The following is a 24,787-nucleotide window of genomic DNA, read 5'->3' on the forward strand; positions in this document are numbered from 1 at the left end:
AAGTCAAAGCAATGGGGAGAGAAAAGAATAAGCATTTATTAAGTGCCTACTATGTGCCAGGCATTGTGCTAGGAGCTTTTACAAATATTACTTCATTTGATCCTCACAACAATGGAGGGTAAGTGCTATTATTATTCCCCTTTTATAGTTGAGGAAACCGAGGCAGATAGAGGGTAAGTGACTTGCCCAGGGTCATACAGCTAGTAAGTGTTTGAGTCTGGATTTGAACTCAGGTCTTCCCGACTTCAGGCCTAGTATTCTATCTACTTTGTTACTTAGCTACCTTGAGAATGACCAGGGAAAATGCTTAGGGGAAGAAAGGATTAGAATTCTTGATGAAGGCAAAGAATAGGTTTAAGATCGATGAGGAATAGGGAGAAATTATGGTCAGATACTGAAAGGTCAGAGTTTCTAGTTAAATAACATTTGTGGGTAATGACATTAAATATGTGACCATCCTCATATGAGGCTAAAGGTAGAGTGAAGGAATAAAGTATAGTATTTAAGAGGTCTGAAGAACTTCAAGGAGTTAGTGTAAATACTGAAGTCTCTTAGCGTAAGGGCAGAACATCGAAAGGAACGGAAGATGGTGCTTAACATGAGAAAGGAGGAAGAATGAGGTGAGTTTCAGTGTATACCACAGTCACCATGATTTGAATTGGATCGCTATTGTATTGATTGGCGGAGGATTGAATTAAATTAACCTGTTACCTAAAAAATGTTGTAATGAATGTTTTCTGTAATGAAGGCAGTTCTTTTGAAGATCTAAAATTGAGAATCGTTATAAATGCTCAACTAATTTGTTACATAAGAGGTATACATCAGAAGTATATTTGTGAGAATCCTATTTTGAGTCAGGTTTACCAGTGTGACTTTCTTCTGAGCGTTTGAGTCTGAGGAAGCCCACATTAGCTCATGGCATAATTATGCTTTTTGTGCCCCCTTTTACATGTAGGAGAACAAAAATATTTTACTAATTGCTCTTGATTTTAATTCAGTGAACAACAATTTTCAATAAAATAGCAGCTTTCTGAGCATAAGAACCTGAGCCTTTAAGTGGAACTGCCCTGAGTAATAATAGAGAAACAACCAAACCGATGTTCATGTATTTTAATTGCCATATAATTTTCTTTTTGGCTCTTAAATTTTTTGACTGTTCTTTTTGAATACCTAGTTAATTCATTTCTAGACTTCGATAATTTTAGGAATAAATACGTTAGAACTCTGAAAAGTCTATTTCTTTCTTTTTTTTTTAGCTTTTTGGTGAGGCAGTGGGGGTTAAGTGACTTGCCCAGGGTCACGCAACTAGTAGGTGTCAAGTGTCTGAGGCCTGATTTGAACTGAGGTCCTCCTGACTCCAAGGCCAGAGCTCTATCCACTGTGCCACCTAGCTGCAGTATATTTCTTAAATTAAAAGATGTTCAACTGATTTCGCCCTGAAAGTAAAGAGGAATTGGTCTCTCTTGCCAGTAGAATGAAGCCAAGAGTTGTAAATGTAGCCATTTCTGTTAATACTATTGAATTTGGACATACTTTGTCATTTTTAGTCTAGAATTCCACAAGTTGAACTGTTACTTGTACATATGTTATGGGTTGTACCTGTAGCCATGGGCCTGGATTTTTGCCACTCTGTTGCAATCAAGGGCCTTGCTGATCACAATGTTCAGTAAGTTGACAGATTCATATATATAGTCATTGTTTTTCCTGGGTTTATATAGTGCCAGTTTTTTATGCACATTTAGACAATTAATCCATCAAATTGGAATATTCTGGGTGGGAAATACATTCTTCTTGTGTATGTGTGTTTAGTAGATTGGAGTTTGAATTGGTGAAGAAGGGAATGATAAGCAGAAATTTATCTAAGGTATTGACTGCAATCTCTATTAAAATTCTGCTTCAAGGCCTCAGTATAATGTTGAGTGAGACTTTGGTTTTACAAAGACTGTGTCAGTGGGGTGCAAGGTCTGGCAGGAACCATCTAGGTGGGAAGCTTCTCATAATAAGACCAGCAGTGGTCACTGTATCTATAGTTTTGAGGGCCATCCTAACCAAGTTCAGAGAAGGGCATCACCAAGAAGCTTGGCTATAGCAGTTTAGTAAACCAATTAAAAACATCCTTTTTTTAGGGAAGAAGGGAAAAAAGAATTGCAATCTGTATCTGTGGAAGAAATACTCAGGCTGATAAAATTAGAGATCATCACAGAGTGACGTAAGGAAGAACATGTTCAGTGATAAACTGTTGATTTTATCCTAATCAGAGGTTATTATCCTACTTCAAGGTCATTATGTTCAGTGACTTAACTATTTAATGCTGTTTTGAAAAAGTTAGTTGGAGTTGAGTAATTTTTTGTTTATTTCAGAAACATGTGTGTTCGCATTTCTTGGCCTGTCCATTTTTAGTTTTCCTCACAAGTTTGAAATTTCCTTTGTCATCTGGTGCATAGTAAGTATTTTTCCTTGCTCTTTCTTTTTTATATTTCTTAGTTACAAGTAAACAAGTATATAATCTTGTTTTATATAGCTGCTTGCCATTTTTCTTTTAAAGAAAAAAATCTTTAAGGATGGTTGGTATTCTGGACTATTTAAAAATGGGCAAATAGAAATCATTTAATAAGAAAAATCTAGACTCCTCTTCTGGCATACAAGCATCATAATAACTATTCACATTTCTATAGCAGTTTAATTTTACAAAGCATTTTTCTCGAAACTGTTCTTAGTAGTCGGCAAGGATATTATCATTACCATTTGTAAAATGAGGAGATGGCCTCAGAGAGGTGAAAAGGACTTTCTCAGCATTCACATAGCTAGTCAATAATCAGAGCTAAGATGTAAATAGTAACTTGAAGGCCTTAAGTAACTAGATCTTAATATATGTTTGTTGAATTAAATTATTGAATATCCTTATGTAAAATCTAAATATCCTAAAATGTACTTGGGGGTAGGAGAGGAGGAAATCTTAAAAAGATAGCTGCTACTTTAATCTCATTCCATCCACGAAGAGCAAAACTTGCTTGGTAGTATAAGGAAATTTGGTATATTGGAAATATACTTGAAATAAAAGATTCAGGGTTTAAACTTAAGCTCTGCCACTCACTGTCACTGTCACCTTGGACAAGTATATTCCCCCTTTCTGGGCCTCAGTATCCTGTAAATAAGGCAGTTAAACTAGATGATCTCTTAGTTCCTTTTCAATTCTAAGGTTATTTGATTCTGGTAGTTCTGTGTTTGTAATAATGTGGTTCACGACATACCACCTAGAACCCTCAGTACATGTTCCTTGCTTTTTTATAGGTATCAGTTGGTATTTCCCCTAGCAAATTAGGCCATGCATTTCTCTTGAAAGTTAGCTTTTGATAAAAACAAGGAGTAAAATTAAGCTAATGAATTATCCTAAGAATTCATCTAAGTGTACTTCAGGATATTTAGCCTCTACAGGAGGATATTTTTTAGTTAAGATCACTGTCTTTGAGTTCAGTTAGCCACTGTATGCATAAGTGAGCAGTGGCAAATTACTAGGCAAGATGCTTAGTTTTATAATGTTAATTCATTGGTTTTATGACATTTGTTGGACACTTAAAAGGTATTTGCACATCATTCAATCATTAAATATTTATTGAGTATGTACTATGTGCCAGGCATTGTGCTAAGGACTGGGGATGCAAATAAGAAAAAGAAAGACAGTCTCTGCCCTCAAGGAGCTTACAATCTAATGGGGGAAGACTATACACAAAAGGAAGCTGAAAAGGGAGTGGAGGGAGATGTCAGAAGTACCTTCTTAGAGTCATGATGTTTCTGGAGTTGAAACCAAGCACAACAGTTCTTGAGAAATGAAGACTTGCAAATTCTGACCCCTCAGTAAAGGTAGGCATTGGCAGAAGTTTTTTGTTCTACCCTCCAGTCAGAATGGAAAAGAAACTGAGGCTGCTGAGGGGGTGATGAAACAGCTGAAGCAGTCTCCATGCTTCAGATTTCTGAATCTGGCTTATCTTGGGGAAAGCCTAATGTTTGTGATGTAAGCACAGCAGCTTATGGACAGCACCAGTCGTCTGACTTTTAGACCTTCCTTGTGGAGCTTAGACCTGTTTGGAAGTGGAAACAATAACTTATTTCTCCCCCAGGGCTCTGCCATTAAGAAAATTAGTCCCATTAGTGGGTATCCCCTGTAGGAGCTAGACTGGCTACCAGATTAATCTTTGGATACTTCAGAATGCTCTTTTGGCTTTCAATTCTGTTGTCATTAATAAAATAAAAACTATTAACTAATATCCGTGTTTTATATAAACATCTTCTAAAATTTATTTTAATATTTCTTATCCTTTTTCAGAAACATAGGAGACTACAAACCTTGTTTTAGATAATGCTAATTATGATGCTGGCTAATATTGTATAGTTGGTGTCTACTATTACAAAGAAGTTATGTTTATGATGGGTGTGCACTAGGAGCTGTGTTAACTGCCAGCAAGTTACAGCTTGAAGCAGGTATCATTTTGAATGGAGACTTAGACGGTTTTCTTGCTTCTTACACAGGTACTTGTGCTGTTTGGCAGAGCTGTGAACATTTTTCCATTGTCCTACCTCCTAAATTTCTTCCGTGATCATAAAATCACCCCCAAAATGATGTTTATTATGTGGTTTAGTGGTAAGTTGAACCTCCTTTAAGAAGAAAGTTGAAAGAACAATATTATTTATATATGTTACATGAGGTGCTGATATAATTTTCTTTTAAATAAACTTCTAACTGTGTTTTCTAAATTGAAGAAACATTCATTCTCTCAAATTAAAATATTTAACGACTAGAACTAAGGTATGATAGAGCATATCATACTAGATTTTAATTACACTAATAACAGCTTACATTTATGTACTACTTTTTAATTTGCAAAGCACTTTTTTCACAACTCCCCAAAATAGGTATTGTAAATTTTATCCCCATGTTATAGATAAGGAAGCTAAGGCTCAGAGTGATGAAGTGACTTGTGGTTATACAGTTTGTACTTTTCACTTTATAAAGTTCTTGACAACAAATGCTTGCCTGGGCCACGTGAACATTTTATTCATTATTTAGTAACGGTCTACTCTTAAGGAATATTTCCCAATGCTCTAGGTCCCTATAAAGTTAATAAGTTTCTATAAACTACTCTATCTATGTGGCTTTTCATTTAAATACTGTAATTCACAAATATCTCTGTTTAACTCAGTGTAGGAACATTTCTTCTGAAGTTGTTCCCTCTCTGCCTACGTAATTCAAGTCTATAAATCTGCCCCAAAGTAATGCAATCTTACATTTCAAAAGACTGCAAGAAAATTTGAAAGGGGATACTATATTCTCTTACAAAATATCTATTAATATCAATTTGTTTTATAGATGAAAAACCAAAAATTTGCTTTTTACCAACTGCCATTTGGGGGTGGATCATTATAATGATTTATTTTGAGGAAGTACATTAAGAATCTGATATATTTCTCTGAATCTTGAACTTTACTTTGGTTATGAGTACTGGTGGTAGAAAACTTCTGTAGAAATGTATTTGTTGTATTTAGTCTTTTTTGGCCAGGCAGTGGGGTGAAGTCACTTGCCCAGGGTCACACAGCTAGTGTCAAGTGTCAAGTGATTTGAACTCTGGTCTTCCTGAATCTAGGGCCGGTGCTTTATCCACCGCGCCACTGAGCTGCCCCTATTTGTTGTATTTTGAAATAGTTTGAAAATGCTAATAACTCTGCTGATGACCAGAGGCAGCTGGTGTCTGAATAGATAGCACTGGGCCTGGAATTAGGAAGACCTGAGCTCCAGTCTGGCCTCAAACACTTGCTAGCTTTGTGACCATGGGCAAGTCACTGAACCTCAGTTTGCCTAAGTTTCCTCAACTCAAAGATGGAGATAATCATACCTATCTCATAGGGTTGTTATGAGGATCAAATGAAATAATTTTTTTAAAAGCACTTAGCACAGTGCTTGGCACATAGTAGGCACGATGTAAATGCTTATTGCTTCTCTCCATCTTGATTAGAACTTAGAAAAACAAATATTAGAGTCTCTATACTGGCTAGTAAATTTCATATAGAGAAATAACAGTTTACATTTGTATATTGCTTTATAGCTGACAAAGCACTTTATATAATTTGACTTGATCCTTGAAAATCCTTTTGGGCATTCAGGGCAGGTATCATAGCCATTTTACAAATGAAGAAGCTGCTTATACTCCAGTTTGTGTAAAATTTAAAAATGTGTGATAGGAAGTGAGATGAAATAAATTTGGAATGGTAAAGAATAATTATTTCAGAGGACTGATGGTAAAGGATATCTCCCATCTCTTTGGAATGAAACATACATTTCCACATGTGGCTAATGGGCAGTGATGCCTGAGTTTAATTTTTTTTTAATGTTTATTTATTTTTGGTTAAATTTTGAGTTCAAAGCTGTTTTGCTCCCTCTCTCTCAACCCTTCACTAGGAAAGGCCAACATTTGATACAGATATTTATGTGAAACTATACAACACATACTTCCTTGTATCTGTTCTTTCTCTGTAAGTGGATAGCATCTTCCTTCATTGGTCCTTTGTAGTTGATTTGAATATTCATATAACTCAGAATAGCTTAATCATTCACAGTTACTCTTTGAACAATATTGCTCTTATTGTATACAACATTCTCTTGGTTCTGCTCAATTCAGTCTTCATTATTTCATGCAAATCTTTCCATGTTTTTCTAAAATCAACCTGCTCATCATTTCTTACAGCACAGTAGTATTCCATCACAGTCAAGTCTAATTTACTTTTGATAACTGCCTCCCTAATCTGTACAGCCTTCTAAAAACTCCTTCCCTAAAAATCCCCTTGCCCTCCTATTTATTAATCCATACACCCTTCTATGAGTCTCTCTCTTATCCTATCCCTTTGCCTTCCTGTTGCTTTGCAAGTTAAGAAGATTTTTATACCCTTCTACGTGTATTTATTATTCCCTCTTTAAACCAGTTCCCATGAGAATAAGGTTCCCACATTACCTGCCCTCCATCTCATCTTCCATTCCACTATAGCAGTTCTTCCATTCACTCCTCTTTTGTATGAGATAATTTGCTTTATTTTACCTCTCTCTACCCAATTTACTTTTTTAGGATCTTCCCATCATAATTCAACCCCAAACCTTCTATCTATGAATACTCTTTCAAACTACATTAATAATAATCATAATAATCATAATAATAACATTCTTAAGAGTTACAAATATTATTTTCTCATAAAAGAAATAAAGTTTAACCTTTTAAATCACTTGTAACTAGTCTTTCATGTTTACCTTCTTATGTTTCTCCTGATTCTTGTAAGTCAGTTTTTGTGTTCAGTTCTGATCTTTTCCTCAAGATTACCTTAGAATCCTTTAGTTCGTTAAATATGTATTTTTTTTTCCCTTGCAGGATTACACTCAAGTTTGCTGAGTAAGATATTTTTGGTTGCAAATTCAGCTTCTTTCTTCTTTGGAACATTATATTCTATGCCCTTTGGTCTTTTAATGTAGAAGCTGGTAAATATTGTGTTATCCTGACTGTAGCTCCACAATATTTAAATTGTTTCTTTCTAGTTGCTTGTAATATTTTCTCCTTGACCTGGGAGCTTTGCAACTTAGCTACACTATTTCTGTGAGTTTTCATTTTGAGATGTCTTTCAGGTGGTAATTGGTAGATTTTTTCAATTGCTATTTTATCCTCTAATTCTAAAACTTCAGGGCAATATTTCATAATAATTTCTTGAAGTGTAGTGTCTAGATTCTTTTTTTTTTAAATCTTAACTTTTTTTTCCCCAACAGTTCTTATATCATCTCTCCTTGATCTGTTTTCCAGGTCAGTTCTTTTTCTAATGAGATGTTTTATGTTGTCTTCTATTTTTTCATTCTTTTGGTTTTATTATTTCTTGATGTCTTATGAAGCCATTAGCTTTTCCTTGCCCAATTCTAATTTCGGTAAGTTTTTGGATCCCTTTCTCCAGTTGGTTGACTTTCTTTTCATAGTTTTCTTGATTTTCTTGCATTACTCATTTTTCTTCTCAGTTTTCTCTCAATCTCTCTTACTTTTTAAGCTCTTCTAAGAGCTCCTCTAAGCTCTTCCAAGAATTCTTTTTTTGGGCCTGACCATTTTACATTTTTCTTTGAAGATTTACAAGTAGCTGTTTAGACTACATCATCATCTTCTTCTAAGTTTGAACCCTGATCTTCTCTATCACTATATTAGCTACCTATGTTCAGGTTCTTTCTCTGTTGTTTACTCATTTTTTTTAAAGTCCTGTTTCTTGGCTTTATGTTAGGGCTGGTCTCTGCTTTCCAAGTATGAGGGATAATGTCTCAGGCTTCAGATTTTTTGTGCTGTTATTTTCTGAGTTCTATCTGGAGGGGCTTTGACTTTTTGGTTCTTCTAGTGTTCTATAATTCAAAGCCAGGTGTGATTACTGCTCTTTTGGCTCACACCTTAATCTACGAGTGATGTCAGGTATTCCTCTCTGTCCCTGAGTGTGCCCAGCACTGGCTGCCACAAACGCTCTCACTCCCTGTGGTTCCTTAGGCAGCTGCAAGCATCAGATTGCTCTTAGGAACTCCACTCTCTTACAAGTGACCGCAACCAGCAAGGCCCTGCCCCTCTGCAACCACACTCATTGGTGTGTGCTTACTCTTCCTTGCCTGCAGCCACAGCCTGGGACTTGCAGAGGCCTCCTTAGTCTTCCCCTGATCAGCCTCCAGATCCCTACAGTGTGGGGCAAAAGTTCTTTAAACTGAGGGGGCAGTACATCTGTCCCCAGAGCTTGCTACTTGTTGACCTGGCATCTGCACTTTACTCTAGTCAGACTACCACCCTGGGAGGTCACATCTTTCCTAAGGTCTTCCCAAGTTGTCTTAGGCTGGATGACTGCTTTAACTTTTACTTATTTCTCCTGCTCTAAAATTCACTTTATGGCATTATTTTAAGATATTTGGGGGGAGGTTGCGATTTGAGAGAGCCAGGTAATTTCCTGCCATATTCTACCATCTTCCCACAATTCCCTGGAAGTTTAATTTAAAAAATAAAGGAAAATCAGTAAAACAGTTTTTAAAGGCAGGCTGTATTCAGATTGTGGAAGGCTTTAAATACCAGGCTGAGGAATTTTATTTTATCTAAGAGAGAGTAGGGAGTCACTGAAGATTTTTCAGGCATGGGGATGACCATGGTCAGATTTGTATTTTAGGGATATCATTTTGACAGCTATGTGGAGATAAATTGAAGAGGTGAGAGAATAAAGGGTAACTAATTAGGAGACTGTTATGTATCTGGGTCCAGCCTATTGGCTGTTTCTTGCACTCAACCATCCATCTCCTGCCTCTGAGATTTTGCATAAGCCCTTATTGAATAGAGAGTAATATACACAGACCTGTGTTTTAGGAAGATTATTTTGAAAGATGTATAGAAAATAAATTGGAGAGGGGGAAGACTAGAAGCAGAAATACCAATTAAGAAGCTATTGCATACTTCCAAGTGAGAGGTCACGAGGGTCTGAGTAAGAGTGATGACTCTGTGAACGAAGATAAGGATGGAGAGAGATGATAGATATTAGGAAAGCAATAAACACATTACCATTATCATAGAATTTTAGATTTGGCCTCAGTGATCATTTACTTCAAAAAGAATCTCTACCACAACATGCCTGAAAAGTAACTTTTCTGCTTCCTGAAACAACTTTGAAACAACTGTCTCCTAGGGCCAACTGAATGATTGCTGAGGCCCTGCCTGGAACTTTTATATCATGAAAATGCCCAGCCTCACTGTCCCATCTGTGTAGGGATGAGATAACCTACCTGAATTAATTTCTCAATTTCTCAGTTATTCTGAACTATCTCCCTCCTCTTCAAACCCAGTTCCCTGTTCCCCACGTTTCTACTCTGTTCTGTCTAGGTTTTCACAACACTTTTCTCTGCTGGTTCTCCCTGTCTGACCACTCCTCAGTCTCCTTTGCTAGATCCTTATTTAACTCACATCCAGTAACCATAGGTGTTCCTCAAGGTTCTGTCCTGGGTTCTTTTCTCTTCTCCCATTATACTATTTTTCTTAGTGATCTCATCGGTTCACATGGATTCAATTACCATCTCTATACATTTGATTCTCAAACCTATTTAGCCAACCCTAGTCACATTTTCCTGACCTTCCAGTCTTATGCCTATTGGACACATGGAGTTGGTTGTCCCATAGACATCTTAAACTCATCGTGTCTGAAATTGAACTGATTATCTTTTCCTCAAAACCTTCCCATCTTTCTTTTCTATTACTGTTTAGGACACCACCATTCCTCTCAGTTGCCTAGGTTCACAATCCTAGATGTCATACCTCTCTGTTTCTCCCACCCCTAATATCTAATTACTTGCCAAGTCCTTGCCAATTCTTAGCCACAGCTCTTGTGTACACCCCTTTCTCTCTGACTCTGCCACCACTGTGGTGCAAGCACTCTTTGCTTCATTACTAGATTAGTGTAGTAGCTTTCTGGTTGGTTTCCCACCTTCAAATCTCTCCTTGCTCTAGTCCATCCTTCACTCAGCTGTCAAAATGATATATTGAAAGCAGGTCTCACTATGTCATCCTCTGATACAATAAACTCTAGTGGCTCCCTATTAATTCTAGGATCAAATGTTAAATCTTCTGTTCAACTCTTTTTTTTTCCAGAGAACATTTTTTCATTCTATTGTACAGAAGAACTGTTAGCCAAATGCCTTTAAATAAAAGATTTGAGCCAGTGTCTCAAAGGAGACACAACCTCTAAGTTGTGAAAAATTGAAGTCAACCATGGCATCTGTAGTAGGAGAATATGGTTGTTTTAAAATCCTGATGGTCCTTTTCCTACATTGACTCCAGGACTTGCCTGACAGGTGTTTGAAAATTCTACTTCATTTAAGATTGGGAGATTGGTAAGTTTTGTGAGTGTGTGCATATGAAGGCACTCAGTCCTAGAGAAGAGTGGACTTTGGGCAGACATGAGAACCCTCTTCAGGTCCCAGAGGACAAATTCAAGAGCAAAGGGTGGAAGCTGGAAAGAGGCAGATTCAGGCTGGCTGTCCAGAAATCTTCCAGCAATCAGCATCATAAATAGAATGGGTTCCCCACAGGTGGTGGATCAGTACTCTTTGAAGGTCTTCAAGCAGAAGCTGGATGACCATCTGTCAGGAATATTATGGTGGATTCTTTTATGCTTCAGGTTGGACTAGGTGGCTGCCAAGGCTCCTACCAACTCTAAATTCTGTGATTCCATGAAGCATTCTGATCTGCTTTTCATGCCTCTCTTGAGTCTTGTATTTGAAAGTCACATTTTCTATTCAACTCTGGTCTTTTCATCAAGAATGTGTGAAAGTCCTCTATTTCATTGAATATCCATTTTTTCCCCTGAAATATTATACTTAGTTTTGCTGGGTAGGTGATTCTTGGTTTTAATACTAGCTCATTTGACCTCTGGAATATCATATCCCAAGCTCTCCAATCCCTTAATGGAGAAGCTGATAAACCTTGGGTTATCTTGATTGTGTTTCCACAATACTTGAATTGTTTATTTCTGGCTGCTTGCCATATTTTCTCCTTGACCTGGGAACTCTTGAATTTGGCTATAATATTCCTGGGAGTTTTCATTTTGGGATCTCTTTCAGGAAGTGATTGGTAGATTCTTTCAATTTCTGTTTTACCCTCTGGTTCTAGAATATCGCGGCAGTTTTCCTTGACAATTTCTTGAAAGATGATGTCTCGGCTCTTTTTTTGATCATGGCTTTCAGGTAGTCCAATAATTTTAAAATTATATCTCCTGGATCTATTTTCCAGGTCATTTGTTTTTTCCAGTGAGATATTTCACATTGTCTTCTATTTTTCCATTATTTTGGTTTTGTTTTATAATTTCTTGATTTCTTAGAATCATTAGCTTCCATTTGTCCATTCTGATTTTTAAGGAATTATTTTTTCTTTTTTTTAAAATTAATTTATTTTGATTTATCAACAATCATTTCCATATGCTTTCGAATTTAAAATTTTTCTCCCTTTTCTCCCCCCGCCCTCCCCAAGATAGCGTGCAATCTGATATAGGATATGCATGTGCATTCCTGTTAAACATATTTTCACATTGGTCATGTTGTAAGTAAGGATTAGAACCAATAGGAGGAACCACCAGAAAGAGGAAACAAAACTCAACAGAAGAAAAAAATAGCAAATAGTATGCTTCGATCTGCATTCAAACTCCATAGTTCTTTCTTTGGATGCGGATAGCATTTTCCATCACAAGGCCTTTGGAGATGTCTTAGATCCTTGTATTGCTGGGAAGGGTTAAGTTTATCAATATTAGTCATTGGACAACGTGGCTGTTATTGTGTACAATGTTCTCTTGGTTTTGCTCATTTCACTCAGCATCAGACCATACAAGTCTTTCCAGGTTTTTCCGAAGTCAGCCTGTTCATCATTTCTTATAGCGCAATAGTATTCCATTACATTCATATACCACAACTTGTTCAGCCATTCCCCAACTAATTGGCATCCTCTCAATAGCAATTATTTTCCTCAGTGAGCTTTTGGACCTTCTTTTCCATTTGGCCAGTTCTGCTTTTTAAGGCATTCTTCTCCTCATTGGCTTTTTGGCCCTCTTTTTCCATTTTGGTTAGTCTATTTTTTAAGGTGTTATTTTTTTAGGTCTCCTTTAGCAAGCTGTTGACTCATTTTTCGTGATTTTCTTGCATCACTCTCATTTCTCTTCCCAATTTTTACTCTACTTCTCTTACTTCTCAAAATCCTTTTTGAGCTCTTCCATGGCCTGAGACTAATTCATAGTTTTCTTGGAGGCTTTGGATGTATGAACTTTGACTTTGTGGTCTTCTTCTGGTGGTATGATTTGATCTTCTTTGTCACCAAGTAAGATTCTATAGTCTGAGTTGTTTTGCGCTGTTTGTTCATGTTCCCAGCCAATTACTTGACTTTTAAACTCTTTGTTAAGGTAGGGGTCTGCTTCCAGTGTGGAGGGTGTACTGTCCCAAGCTTCAGGGGTTTTGTGCAACTGTTGTCAGAGATACTTCTAGGGACCTGTAAGTTTTCAGTTCTTCCAAGATGGTATGATCAAAAGAGAGGGGTTTCCTACTCTCCTGGCCTGTGCTCTGGTCTATGAGTGACCACAAGCACTCTTTTCTGCCTTGGAACTGTGAAGAGGATTCTCTCTTCACCCCCTCCACAAGCTCCACCACGCCAGCACTCCTTCTCAGCCTAGGACCACCACCTAGGACTAGAACTCTGATGCAAGCATGGCAAAGTAAGAGAATCCTGCCTCAGCACCAGCAAAGAGATCCCTGCAGTCCCCCTCTGATAAGTCACTTGATGATACCTCCACCATCTGTGGACCGAGAGCTCCAGAAGCAGCCACCACTGCTGCCCCAGGGCTGTACCAGGGCTGGGACCTGACTGTACTCCTTTCTCATCCAGGTCTATCAGACCTTTCCCACTGACCTCCTAAACTGTCTTTGGTGTTTGTAGGTTGGAAAGTCTGGACACCACCATAACTGCTAATGATTCAGTCCCCTGAGGACTGCTCCAGGTTTGGTGGGCCCTGTCTTTGCTGGCTTAGTCCACACTGGAACTGCCCTCCTCTCCTAGCCCAGCACAACAGATCTTTCCCATCAATCATCCAGCTTGTCTTGGGCTGGAAATTTGTTTCACTCTTGTCTTTTTGTGTGTTCTGCTGCTCTAGAATTTGTTTAGAGTCATTTTTACAGGTGTTTGGAGAAGTTTGGGGGAGAGCTCAATCAAGTCACTGCTTTTACTCCACTATCTTGGCTCTGCCCAACATGGCTATTTTCCTGTTCAACTTTTAAAGCCCTTTATAAGCTGCCCCCTTTCCTACTTTTCCAAACTTTTCTACACCTTACATGTTCTTACACTCATGTTCTCTGCTCTTCATTGATGTTAGACTCCTTGCTGTTCTTCCCACAAGACATTCTATCTGTAGAGTCTGAGCATTGTTATTGACTTATCCCTTCATACCTGGAATTTTCTCCTTCCTTATCTCCTTATCTCTTCTTTCTAGTCTTCCTGGCTTCCTTTAAGTTTCAGCTAAAATCCCACCTTCCCCTTAACTGTTAATGCCTTCCCTCTATAAATAGATAAGATAAATCTCTGATTTATCTTGTATGTCTCTTCTTTGTTCATAGTTATTTGCATGTTGTGCCCTCCATTAGACTTCGAGCTCTTCAGGAGCAGGTATTGTTTGTTTTTTTTTTGTATCTTCTAGTGATTACACATTGCCTGGTACCTAGTAGGCATTTAATACTTGTTAACTTGACTTGGTTGATCATCTAGCTTCTACTTGAAGACCTTTAGTGAGTGAGAACTTACTACCTTCCTGAGACAACCCATTCTATTTATGTATAGTTTTAATTGTTAGGAAGTTTTTCCTGACACTGAGCCTAAATTTGTTTCTTTGCAACTTCTACTCATTTCTCTTGGTTCTGCCCTTTAGGGCCAAACAGAACAATTCTAATTCCTGGGCCATGTAACAGCCTTTCTATTTGAGGATAGATATCATGTCCCTTTTTAGCTTTCTCTTCTTGCTAAATATCCCCACTTCTTTCAACTGATCATCATGTGGCTTGGACTCAAGGCCCCTCGCCATTCTCATTGCCCTCTTCTGTATACTCTCCAATCTACTAATGTCCTTCCTAAACTGTGGCACTTAGAAATAAATAATACTCCAGATGTAGCCTGTCCAGGGAGGAATACAGTAGACTATATATCTCCTTATTCCTGGAATCTAGTCCTCTCTTAACAGTCCAACCAAGATCCATTACCTTTTTTGGCCACTGTATCACTGCTGATTTATATTGAGTTTACAGTACATCAGAACCCCCAGATCTTTTTTAAACTATAGTCTATACCCTGCCCATCTTATATTTCTGAAGTTAATTTTTGGAACTCAAGAGTAAGATTTCATATTTATCCCTATTAAATTTTATAAGATCCCTATTAAATTATAAGATGCAGCCCATGTTCTACCCTGTCAGATCTTTTTGAAGCCTGTAATCCAGTGTGTTGGTTTTTCTTCCCAGCTTTGTGTCATCTGCACACTTGGTGAGCATGTGGTGTATATCTTCATCAGAGTCATTGATAGAAATGTTAATAGCACAGGGGCAAGCACAGATCCCTGCAGGTACTCCATGAGAGATGTCTTATCATGCTGTCATTGAACCATTAATGATGATTTGTTGAGTCCTGATGTTCTACCAGTTCTGAATCCCATTAATTATACTGTCATCTAGCCCACATCTTTTCTACAAGAATAGCATGAGATACTTCAGTGAACACTTTGCTATATTTTAGGTGAAAGATATCTACAGCATTCCCCTAATCTACCTAAGTTTAGTAGTTTTGTTTAAAAAAAAAATTAGTCTGGCATGACCTGATCTTGTTAAAGTTGTGCTGGCTCTTTGTAATCATTGCCTTTTTTATGTGTTCCCCATCTCATTATTAATCCATTCTAGAATTTTGCTAGGACTAGAAGTCAAACTTCTTGACCTATAGTCTGTAGAATCTTTTCTGTTTTGTTTTGAAAATGAAGACACTTTAAGGGGTAGCGAGGTGGTGCAGTGGATAGAGCACTGGCCCTGAAGTTAGGAGTACCTGAGTTCAAATCCGGCCTCAGACCAGACACTTGACACTTACTAGCTGTGTGACCCTGGGCAAGTCACTTAACCCCAATTGCCTTAAAAAAAAAAAAGGAAATGAAGACATTTTCCCCTTTCTAGCCCTCTTCCATTCTCCATAGTCTTTCACGTCATTGACAGTAGTTCAGTAATCACATCCAGCAGTTCTTTTAGTAGCTGAGGATGTAATTCATCCAGGTCAGGTGACTTGAATTCTTCAAGGGTAGCAACTTAGTACTCTCTCTTTACTGTTTCTTAATTCTTACGGGCATCAACTCCCCGTTAGCTGTTTCTGTTTTGTCCTTTCCAACCAAAGGTTTGTTTCCTTTGCAAAACAAATAAGCAAAACTCGCAGAAGCAAAATAAGAATTGGAGCAGCTTTCCCTTTTTTGTTCTGATTATTCTTTTTATTTCTTCTGGTTTTGCTGTGATTTCACCTTGTTTATTTGCTATTTTATTGATTCAATTTTCTGCTCTCTTCTTTTAATCAGATTAGCTAAGGGTTTTTATTGGTCTTTTCAATGAACCGGCTTTTAGTTGTATTTATTTTTTCTATGGTGGTTTTTTGTTGTTTTTTCTAACTTACCTGTTTCTCCTCTAATTTTTAATATCTCCTCTTTTGTGCTTAGTTTGGACTTGTTTGTTTATTTTCTCATTTAAAATGCATATCCAGTTCATTAATTGTCTCTTTTTCTATTTTGTTAATGTGTGATTGGATGGGATTTTTTCCCTCTGAGGACTGCTTTAGTTGCATTTCAGAAATTTTGTTATATTGTTTCATTATTATGTTTTCTTTTACATAGTTATTAATTGCTTTTATGATTTGTTCTTTGACTCATTCATTATTTAAGATTTCATTATAAAGTTTCCATTTGTGTCTGTAGCTTTGGTAGTGGTACCTGAACCAATTTCTGTTTTTATTGCATTATGGCCTATAGAGGATATAGTAGCTATTTTTTTTTCTTTTTATACTTGTTTGCAATATATCTGTGCCCTAGCATATGGTCATTTTTTGTAAAAGTTCCATGTGGTACAAAGAAATAGTTACATTCTTTTGCTGTCCCATTTAGAAGATGTTATAAGTCTTTTAACTCTAGTTTCTTCAGAAATTTTATCAATTCCATATTTTCCCTTTTGTTTAATTTGCTGTTAGACTTGTCAAAAATGGACAGAGGGATATTAAAGTCTTCTATCATTATTGTGTTACTATGTCTTCTTGAAGCTTAGATTTTTTTTTTAAAGAATTTGTATGCTAAATTTTAAATGCTAAAGCATTTAAAGGATATACATTTATTATTGATATTGGATTACTGTCTGTGGTTCCTTTAGACATATTATAGTTTCCTTGTTATCCCAGCTTATTATTTTTTTTAATGTTTGTTTTTGCTTTGTTGATAGCATGATTGCCACTCCTACATTTTTGGGTTCACTTGATGCACAGTAATTTTTCCCCATGCTCTCAGTTTTATATTGTTTATGTCATTGTTTTTTAGATGTATCTCTTGTAAGCAACAGATTTTAGGGTTCTATTTTCTTATGCAGTCTGCCTCTTTCATTTTATTGGGTTATTTGATCCATTCACATTTAAAGTTATAAGATTTAGGTTTATATTTTCCTCCATCTGTGTCTAAAATTTTTTTCAAGTTATGCTTGAAACACAATATTTTATGTTCCTTTAGTTACTTTTATTTTGCTCTTTTTTTTTAAGGTGGCCCTGTTCCCATTGGCTCTGTTCTCCTCATCCCTGATACCTTCTTGTTTGTTACTCTTTTCCCTTTAGGACTTTGTTTATTAATTCCTTTTTATCTGATTATATATTTCTTCCCTAGCTAGTCCTGTTCATTAGGTTTTTTTTCTTTCTGTTTACCCTAGACCCTCATTTTCTGATTCATGACCCCTCTAATCACCTGTTCTCTTGCTTTCTTTTCTCTGTTTTCCTCATGTGATCAAAACTTCCAAGATATCCATTCTAGGCTCTTCTCTCTAGGTACTTTCAGCCACGGCCTTATAGGGCTTAACTCATGGATTCCCCTTTTCCATTGTGCCTCACTTCCAGAACAATGCCAATTATTTCAAGTGTCAGAAAGGATATTGACCCATGGTAAGGCCCTTCCCCCAATACTGATCTATAATCTCTTTTGTTGTCCTTTTTTTCTATATTTGCCTAGAAATCTTCCTGCGTCCATGCTCTTCCACTCCTTCAGGTGCCAACTGTTCCCAAGAGTTCCAACTCCTCCCCTCTCAGGACAAGTAGACTTTTCAAGTATCAAATCCTTTTCGCCCATAGGAGCTTTCATCAATGGAACCCCCTCCCATCTCCAAAGTAAGACCTCTTTTCTTTCCCCCACTTCTTCATTCACTCCCCTGATGGCTCTTCTCCTTCTCAGACATCAGAGGTCACCTTCCCCTCTTGCTAACTCTTAATTTGACCCAGGGGCATCAGTCACTCCTTTCTATCTGCCTGCTCACCCCACCTCTTTAAGTATCCTCCCATATTGTAATATAGTCCCACAAAAAAACATTGATTCACTTGTAGGCAAGGTTTTGCCAGGTTCCGTCCATGATACCCTCTGTCCACTCTTCACTGTTACCGCTACCATATTTCCACTTTCATATCTGTGTCCTTGTTAGAAAGAAGTGTTGGTGTATTAGAAGGCAGAGCCAAGATGGCAGAGTAAAGGCAAATCCCTCCAAATACCTTTAAATAATGACTAAACAAATTCTAGAGCAACAGAACCCACAAAAAGACAGAGCGAAGCAATTTTCTAGTCCAGGACAACTTAGAAGGTTGGTAGAAAAGGTCTATTGCACCAGGGTGAGAGAAGAGCACAGTCCAACTCAGGCTGTGCCAGCACAGCCTGGGCCCCAGCAAACCAGGAGCAGGCCTTGGGAGCCACTGAATCAATAGCAGTGTTGGCTGCTTTCAGAGCTCCTAGCCCACAGACAGTAAGGGAGTTGAACAGCTAGTCAGAAGATTACAGGGGTCTCTTTGCTGGAACTGAGGGCAGGACTCTGTTGCTTTGCCCATACTTGAATCTGAGTTGCAGTCCTGGGTGGCAGTCCCAGGTTGAGGAGATGTACTAGCACATCAGAACTTGTGGCCTTGTGGAGTAGGGACCTTCCTCATAGTTCCAGGCCAGAAAAGAGTGCTTGTGGTCACTCACAGACAAGAGCACAGGCCAGGAGAGTAGTAAATACATCTCCTTAGATCATACCACCTTGGAAAAACTGAAAAGTTACAGGTACCTAGAAGTATTTCTGAAAACAGCTGCACAAAACCCCTGAAGCTTGAGACAGTGTGCCCTCCACCTGGAAGCAGAGCCCTACTTTAACAAAGAGTTTAAAGTCAAGTAATAGGCTGAGAAAATGAGCAAATGATAAAAAAAAAAATTCTGACCGTAAAAAGTTACTATGGTGACAAGCTCAAAACACACACTCAGAAGAAGATAACAAAGTCAAAGCTCTTACATCCAAAGCCTCCAAAAAAATATGAATTGGTCTCAGGCTGTGGAGGAGCTTGAAAAAGATTTTGGAAATCAAGTAAGAGAGGTAGAAGAAAAATTGGGAAGAGAAATAAGAGTGATGTGAGAAAAGTATGAAAAATGAGTTAACAGCTTGGTAAAAGGAGGCACCAAAAAAAAAATACTGAAGAAAATAACACCTTGAAAAAACAGGCCAAATGGTAAAAGAGGTACAAAAATTCACTGAAGATAAAAAAACTCCTTAAAAAGTAGAATTGGCAGGGGCAGCTAGGTGGTGCGGTGGACAGAGCACCGACCCTGAAGTCAGGAGAACCTGAGTTCATATCTGGCTTCAGACAGGTAATACTCACTAGCTGTATGACTCTGAGCAAGTCACTTAACCCCAATTGCCTCACCAAGAAAAAAAAAAGTAGAATTGGCCAAATGGAAAAGGAGGTATAAAAACTCACTGATGAAAATGATTCCTTAAAAATTAGAACTGAGCAAATGGAAGCTAATGACTTTATGAGAAATCAAGAAACAATAAAACAAAACTAAAAGAATGAAAAAATAGAAGACAGTGTGAAATATCTCATTGGAAAAACAACTGACCTGGAAAATAGGTCCAGGAGAGATAATTTAAAAATTATTTAGACTACCTGAAAGCCATGATCAAAAAAAAGAGCCTAGAAATCATCTTTCAAAAAATTATCAAGGAAAACTGCCCAGATGTTCTAAAACCAGAGGGTAAAATAGAAATTGAAAGAATATACTGATCACCTCCTGAAAACAATACCAAAATGAAAACTCTGAGGAACAGCCAAATTCCAGAGCTCCCAGGTCAAGAAGAAAATATTGCAAGCAGCCAGAAAGAAACAATTCAAGTATTGTGGAGCCACAGTCAAGATAACACAAGATTTAGCATCTTCTACATTAAAGGATCAGAGGACTTAGAATATGATATTCTGGAGGTCAAAAGAGCTAGGATTACAACCAAGAATCACCTACTTAGCAAAACTGAGTATAATCCTTCAGGGGAAAAAAATGGATATTCAATGAAATGGAGGATTTTCACACATTCTTGATGAAAAGACCAGAGCTGAATAGAAAATTTCATATACTTTCAAATTGACTTTCAAATACACGATGCAAAAGAAGCATAAAAAGGTAAACAGGAAAAAGAAATCATAATGGTCTTAATAGGATTAAACTGTTTACATTCCTGCATGGGAAGATGATACTAAGACTTTCTCATTATTAGGTTGGTTAGAAGGAGTTTATATAGACGGAGGGCACAGGTGTAAATTGAATGTGTTATCTAAAAAAATAAAATTAAGGAGTGAGAGAAGAATGTACTTGGAGAAAAGGAAAGGGAGAGGTAGAATGTAGTAAATAATTTCACATAAAAGAGGCACGAAAAAGCTTTTACAATGGAGAGGAAGAGGAGGGAGGTGAGGGGGAGTGAATGAACCTTACTCTCATCAGAATTGGCTCAAAGAGGGAATAACATACACACTCAGTAGGATATAGAAATCTCTCTTACCCTACAGGAAAGTAGGAGGGGAATGGGATAAGAGAAAGGGTTGTGGTATTCCAAGGTCTCTTTTGGATCTGATATTCTTTGAGGTCACATATTTCTCATATACTTTTTCTGTATTTTCTTCTAGCCCTAAGAATTTATGGTTGCACTTTAATGCCAACTCAGTGTCCTACTAATGGTGGAGCAGTCTCATCAACTGAAATCTTAGCTGTCCTTCAAGGCCTACCTCAATTGTCACCTTCACCAGAAAACCTTCCCCCCCTATAGACAGCTAGGTGGCTCAGTAGATAGAGCACTGAGCCTGAAGTCAGGAAGACTTAAATTCAAATGTGGTCTCAGAGACTTATTAGTTGTGTAACCTTGGACAAGTCATTTAACCTGTGTCTCAGTTTCTTCCATTTCTTAACTGTAAAATGGGGGTAATAATAGCACCTACCTTAAAGGATTGTTTTAAAGATCAAGTAAAATAATATTTGTAAAGTGCTTAGCACAGTGCCTGACACTGTCGATATTTATTCCCTCTCTCCCTGATGGTTCTTCATCTGATAGCTGTTACTAGAATAGTAGCATCCTGGAGCTGGAAGGTACACTAAAACAGAGATCTCAGAGCTGAGAGGATTAGCTCCTAAGAGATTATCTAGTTTCATCCAGTCTTTTTAAAGATAACTAAGACAAGTTAGGATCAGAGTGAAGTGAGTTGCCTCAGGTCTCACAGTGAGTTTCGCAGATTGAACACTTGAACCCAGGCCTCCTGACTCCACAGCCCAGGCTCCCACCATAATACCAGATTGCCTCTCTTTAGTTCTGAGGCTACCTAGGATAGCCTTTGTTTTGTTTTTCTTCCCTCACTCCCCTTGTTTCTGTTTTAATTGTTCTTTATTATTTGTGGACAGGTTTACGTGGAGCAATTCCTTATGCCCTGAGTCTTCATTTGGACCTGGAACCCATAGAGAAAAGGCAGCTCATTGGGACAACTACCATAATCATTGTGCTCTTCACCATCCTGCTGCTTGGAGGAGGGACGATGCCCCTTATTAGACTGATTGACATTGAAGATTCAAAAGCTCGAAAAAGAAATAAGAAGGATATCAATCTCAGTAAAACAGAAAAAATGGTTTGTATTGAGAGTGTAAATGGAATCACTTGAGGAATATTGTTTCACTGTACAAACTACTTCTAATTATGATTTCTGCTATTCCAGGCTAGCTTTATATTACAACTTGGATTTATATATTGATTTATAACTGACAAAGCACTTTTTTTAGCTTTTAGAAATGACTTTTTAGTAAGAATAGTAAGAACGGTTGGTACAAATATTCCTCCAAAAGTCTGGGACATACTTTCCCACAAACATATCAAGACTGACAAAGTATTTTACATAAATTATTTCATTTGATCCTCACCAAACCTGTGAGGCAGCCAGGGTAGGCATTATTATCACCATGTTACAGATGAAGAAACTGAGACTCAAAGTGGGATCACCTTACCCAGGGTGCTACAACTGAAATGTGGTAAATATTCTCTTTTGACTACATGATGCTGCCTTTCTGCATGATGTCCTTTTAATTAGGAAATCTAAAGAAGAGAGTATCTACCCCCTTTTATAACATTGTCAGCCCTGAGAATGAAGTGGACTATGGCTGTTGCTCATGGATTTCTTCTGGCCTCGTAACTTGGGACAGGGCAATTGGATTATATCTGCTTCAAGGCTCATTTTGTTTAGTTACATTTTTGTTTTGCCATCTTTAGTTACAGAAAAGTTTCCCTTATACTGACACCAGGCCTCTATACAATCAATGTTGTCAGTAGTAGTGACTATTCTTCTTGTGCAGCAGTAATATACAGTTGTTTTAAAAAATAATAATAATGCCTAACATTTATATGTTGGCAGCTAGGGAGACAGCCAGGTGGTGAAATGGATAGAGGTTGGGCTTTGAGAAAGGAAGACCTGAGTTCAAATCTAGCCTCAGATACTTAGTAGCTATGTGACCTTGGGCAAGTCACTTAAACTCTGTTTGCCCCTCTGGAGAAGAGAATGGCAAATCACTCCAGTTATCTTTGTCAAGAAAGACCCATGGACATGTCCATGGGGTCACAAAGACTCAGACACAGTCGAAATAGCTGAAGAACAACATTTATATAGTTCTTACCATGTGCTAGTCACTGTGCTAGGCACTTTATAATTACTAACTCCTTTTTTTCTCACAATAACCTTGGGAGGTAGGTGGTATTATCACCTCCATTTTACAGATGAAGAAACTGAGGCTTAAGTAAGGTTAAGCAACTTGCCCAGGGTTACACAGCTAATAAGTACCTGAAGCCAGATTTGAACTCGGGTCTTGTCTCCAGGCCTGGCACTCTACCTACTATGCCACCTAATAAGACCTGGATCTCATCAGTATAAAGAGATCCAGTGAGGAGCTCCTCCTGCCGGTGCAGATAAGCACCTCTTCCACAGCTTCTAGTTTGAGAGATTTTTAGGGGTGCGGAGGTGTTAAATTACTTGCCTGGGGGATCACAAAGTCAGAGGAGAGAACCTGAGGCCAGCTTGCTCTCCATTATATTCCATTATCTCTCTATAATCGTCTGTAGCACTGTGAAAACAGAAGTCCTAGTTTTTGTCTGTAAGATCTGAATCTACTATAGTGGTTTATTATTCTTCCCATGTACACGTGCTCTATTTAGGTTTTTTGCTTTTCTTTTTTATTAATTTTTTTAAAATATTTTTAACATTCATTTTTAAATTTTGGTTCCAAATTCTCACCCTCCATCCAGCTCCTCCTTTATCACTGAGAAAGCAAGCAGAATGATACTCATTATCCATGTGCAGTCATGCAAAACATATTTCCATATTTGCCATGTTGCAAAAAAAAAAAACCAAGAAAAATAAAATGGTAAACAATATGCTTCAATCTGCACTCGGAGTTCATCGGTTCTCTGCAGAGGTGGATAGGATTTTCTAATCATGAACCCTTTGAACTGTCTTGGATCATTGTCATGATCAGAGAGTAGCCAAGTCTTTCACAGTTGATCATTGTTACAATATTGCTGTTACTGTGTACAATAATCTCCTGCTTCTGCTCACTTCCCTTTCTGTCAGTTCTTCCCAGAGTTTCCTGAAACCATCACCTTCATCATTTGTTCTAGTACAATGGTATTCCATCACAATCACATACTACAGCTTGTTCCACCATTTCTCAACTGATGAGTATCCCCTCAGTTTCCTGTTCTTTGCCACCACAAAAAGAGCTTAGCAATTTACTATGAAGCAGGGTTCTTAACCTTGTGTTTGTCACGTACCCCTTTGGACACCCTGGTTGAAGCCTGTGGACCTCTTTTTTAGGATGTTTTATTTCCTACATTCATAATTAGAGGAAATGCTAAGTTTTAGTTAGAGATTAGTAAAAATAAAGATGTAATTTTTTTTTTCCATCCAAGTTCACAGACTCCCTGAAATCTCTCGACAGACTCTTTGGGGATCTATGGACTCCAGGTTCAGAGCCCCTATTTTAAGAGTTTTCACTTCTTTGACAGTGGTTTGGATTTCCCTCTTCCTCACATAGGTAATGAATGAGGGCTGTTATATTCATCTCTGTCTAGCTCCTGCTGAGCATTTTGAGGGGTTTAGTAAGACTTGTTCAGCAAACATCTTCATCTAGAACTTAGTTATGGATCCTAGCTGGACACAAACTATTATTTGTGTATCACCTGCTCTTGCAACAGCTGGGCTCATTACTCCATTGGTTGCTTAACATAGAAATAATGTATGTTCTCCAGGCTGATGGAGATGGGAAGAACTGTTGCTTTTCAAGTATGCAGGGAATTTCTGGTAACAGTCTTGCTACCTTTTTTCTAGGGTAACACCATTGAGTCTGAACATCTTTCAGAGCTCACAGAAGAAGAGTATGAAGCCCATTACATCAAGCGCCAGGATCTCAAGGGTTTTATGTGGTTTGATGCAAAGTATCTGAATCCTTTTCTCACACGGAGGCTGACCCAGGAGGTAGGTTCCAGTGCTGTCTTGTTTGTGAGTAACTCAGCTGTAAGTGCTGTGCCAGAATTCCCCTTAGGCATGCAGTTGTCCCACGTGGACTATCTCAGCGTTAAGATGCAGTTGGAGGCTGTTCA

General features: G+C 37.9%; 1 protein-coding gene across 4 annotated transcripts in view; it reads left to right on the forward strand.

The window, feature by feature from the left end:
* SLC9A8 (solute carrier family 9 member A8) overlaps window positions 1-24,787 on the forward strand; it is a 121,830-nt gene that overhangs the window by 85,014 nt on the left and 12,029 nt on the right. For all 4 annotated transcript variants that reach the window (XR_013484685.1, XR_013484684.1, XR_013484686.1 and 1 more), the window contains exons 12-15: window positions 2,361-2,443; window positions 4,528-4,639; window positions 21,553-21,773; window positions 24,516-24,662. Coding sequence is in view for 1 of the 4 variants with exons in the window: in XM_078149871.1 (XP_078005997.1) it covers window positions 2,361-2,443; window positions 4,528-4,639; window positions 21,553-21,773; window positions 24,516-24,662 (563 nt within the window). In the remaining 3 variants the exon portion in view is untranslated. The remainder of the gene's footprint in view (window positions 1-2,360; window positions 2,444-4,527; window positions 4,640-21,552; window positions 21,774-24,515; window positions 24,663-24,787) is intronic.

This window comes from Phascolarctos cinereus, unplaced genomic scaffold (genome assembly GCF_003287225.1).
Source record: "Phascolarctos cinereus isolate Bilbo 61053 unplaced genomic scaffold, phaCin_HiC Scaffold_2;HRSCAF=192, whole genome shotgun sequence".
Lineage (NCBI taxonomy): Eukaryota > Metazoa > Chordata > Mammalia > Diprotodontia > Phascolarctidae > Phascolarctos > Phascolarctos cinereus.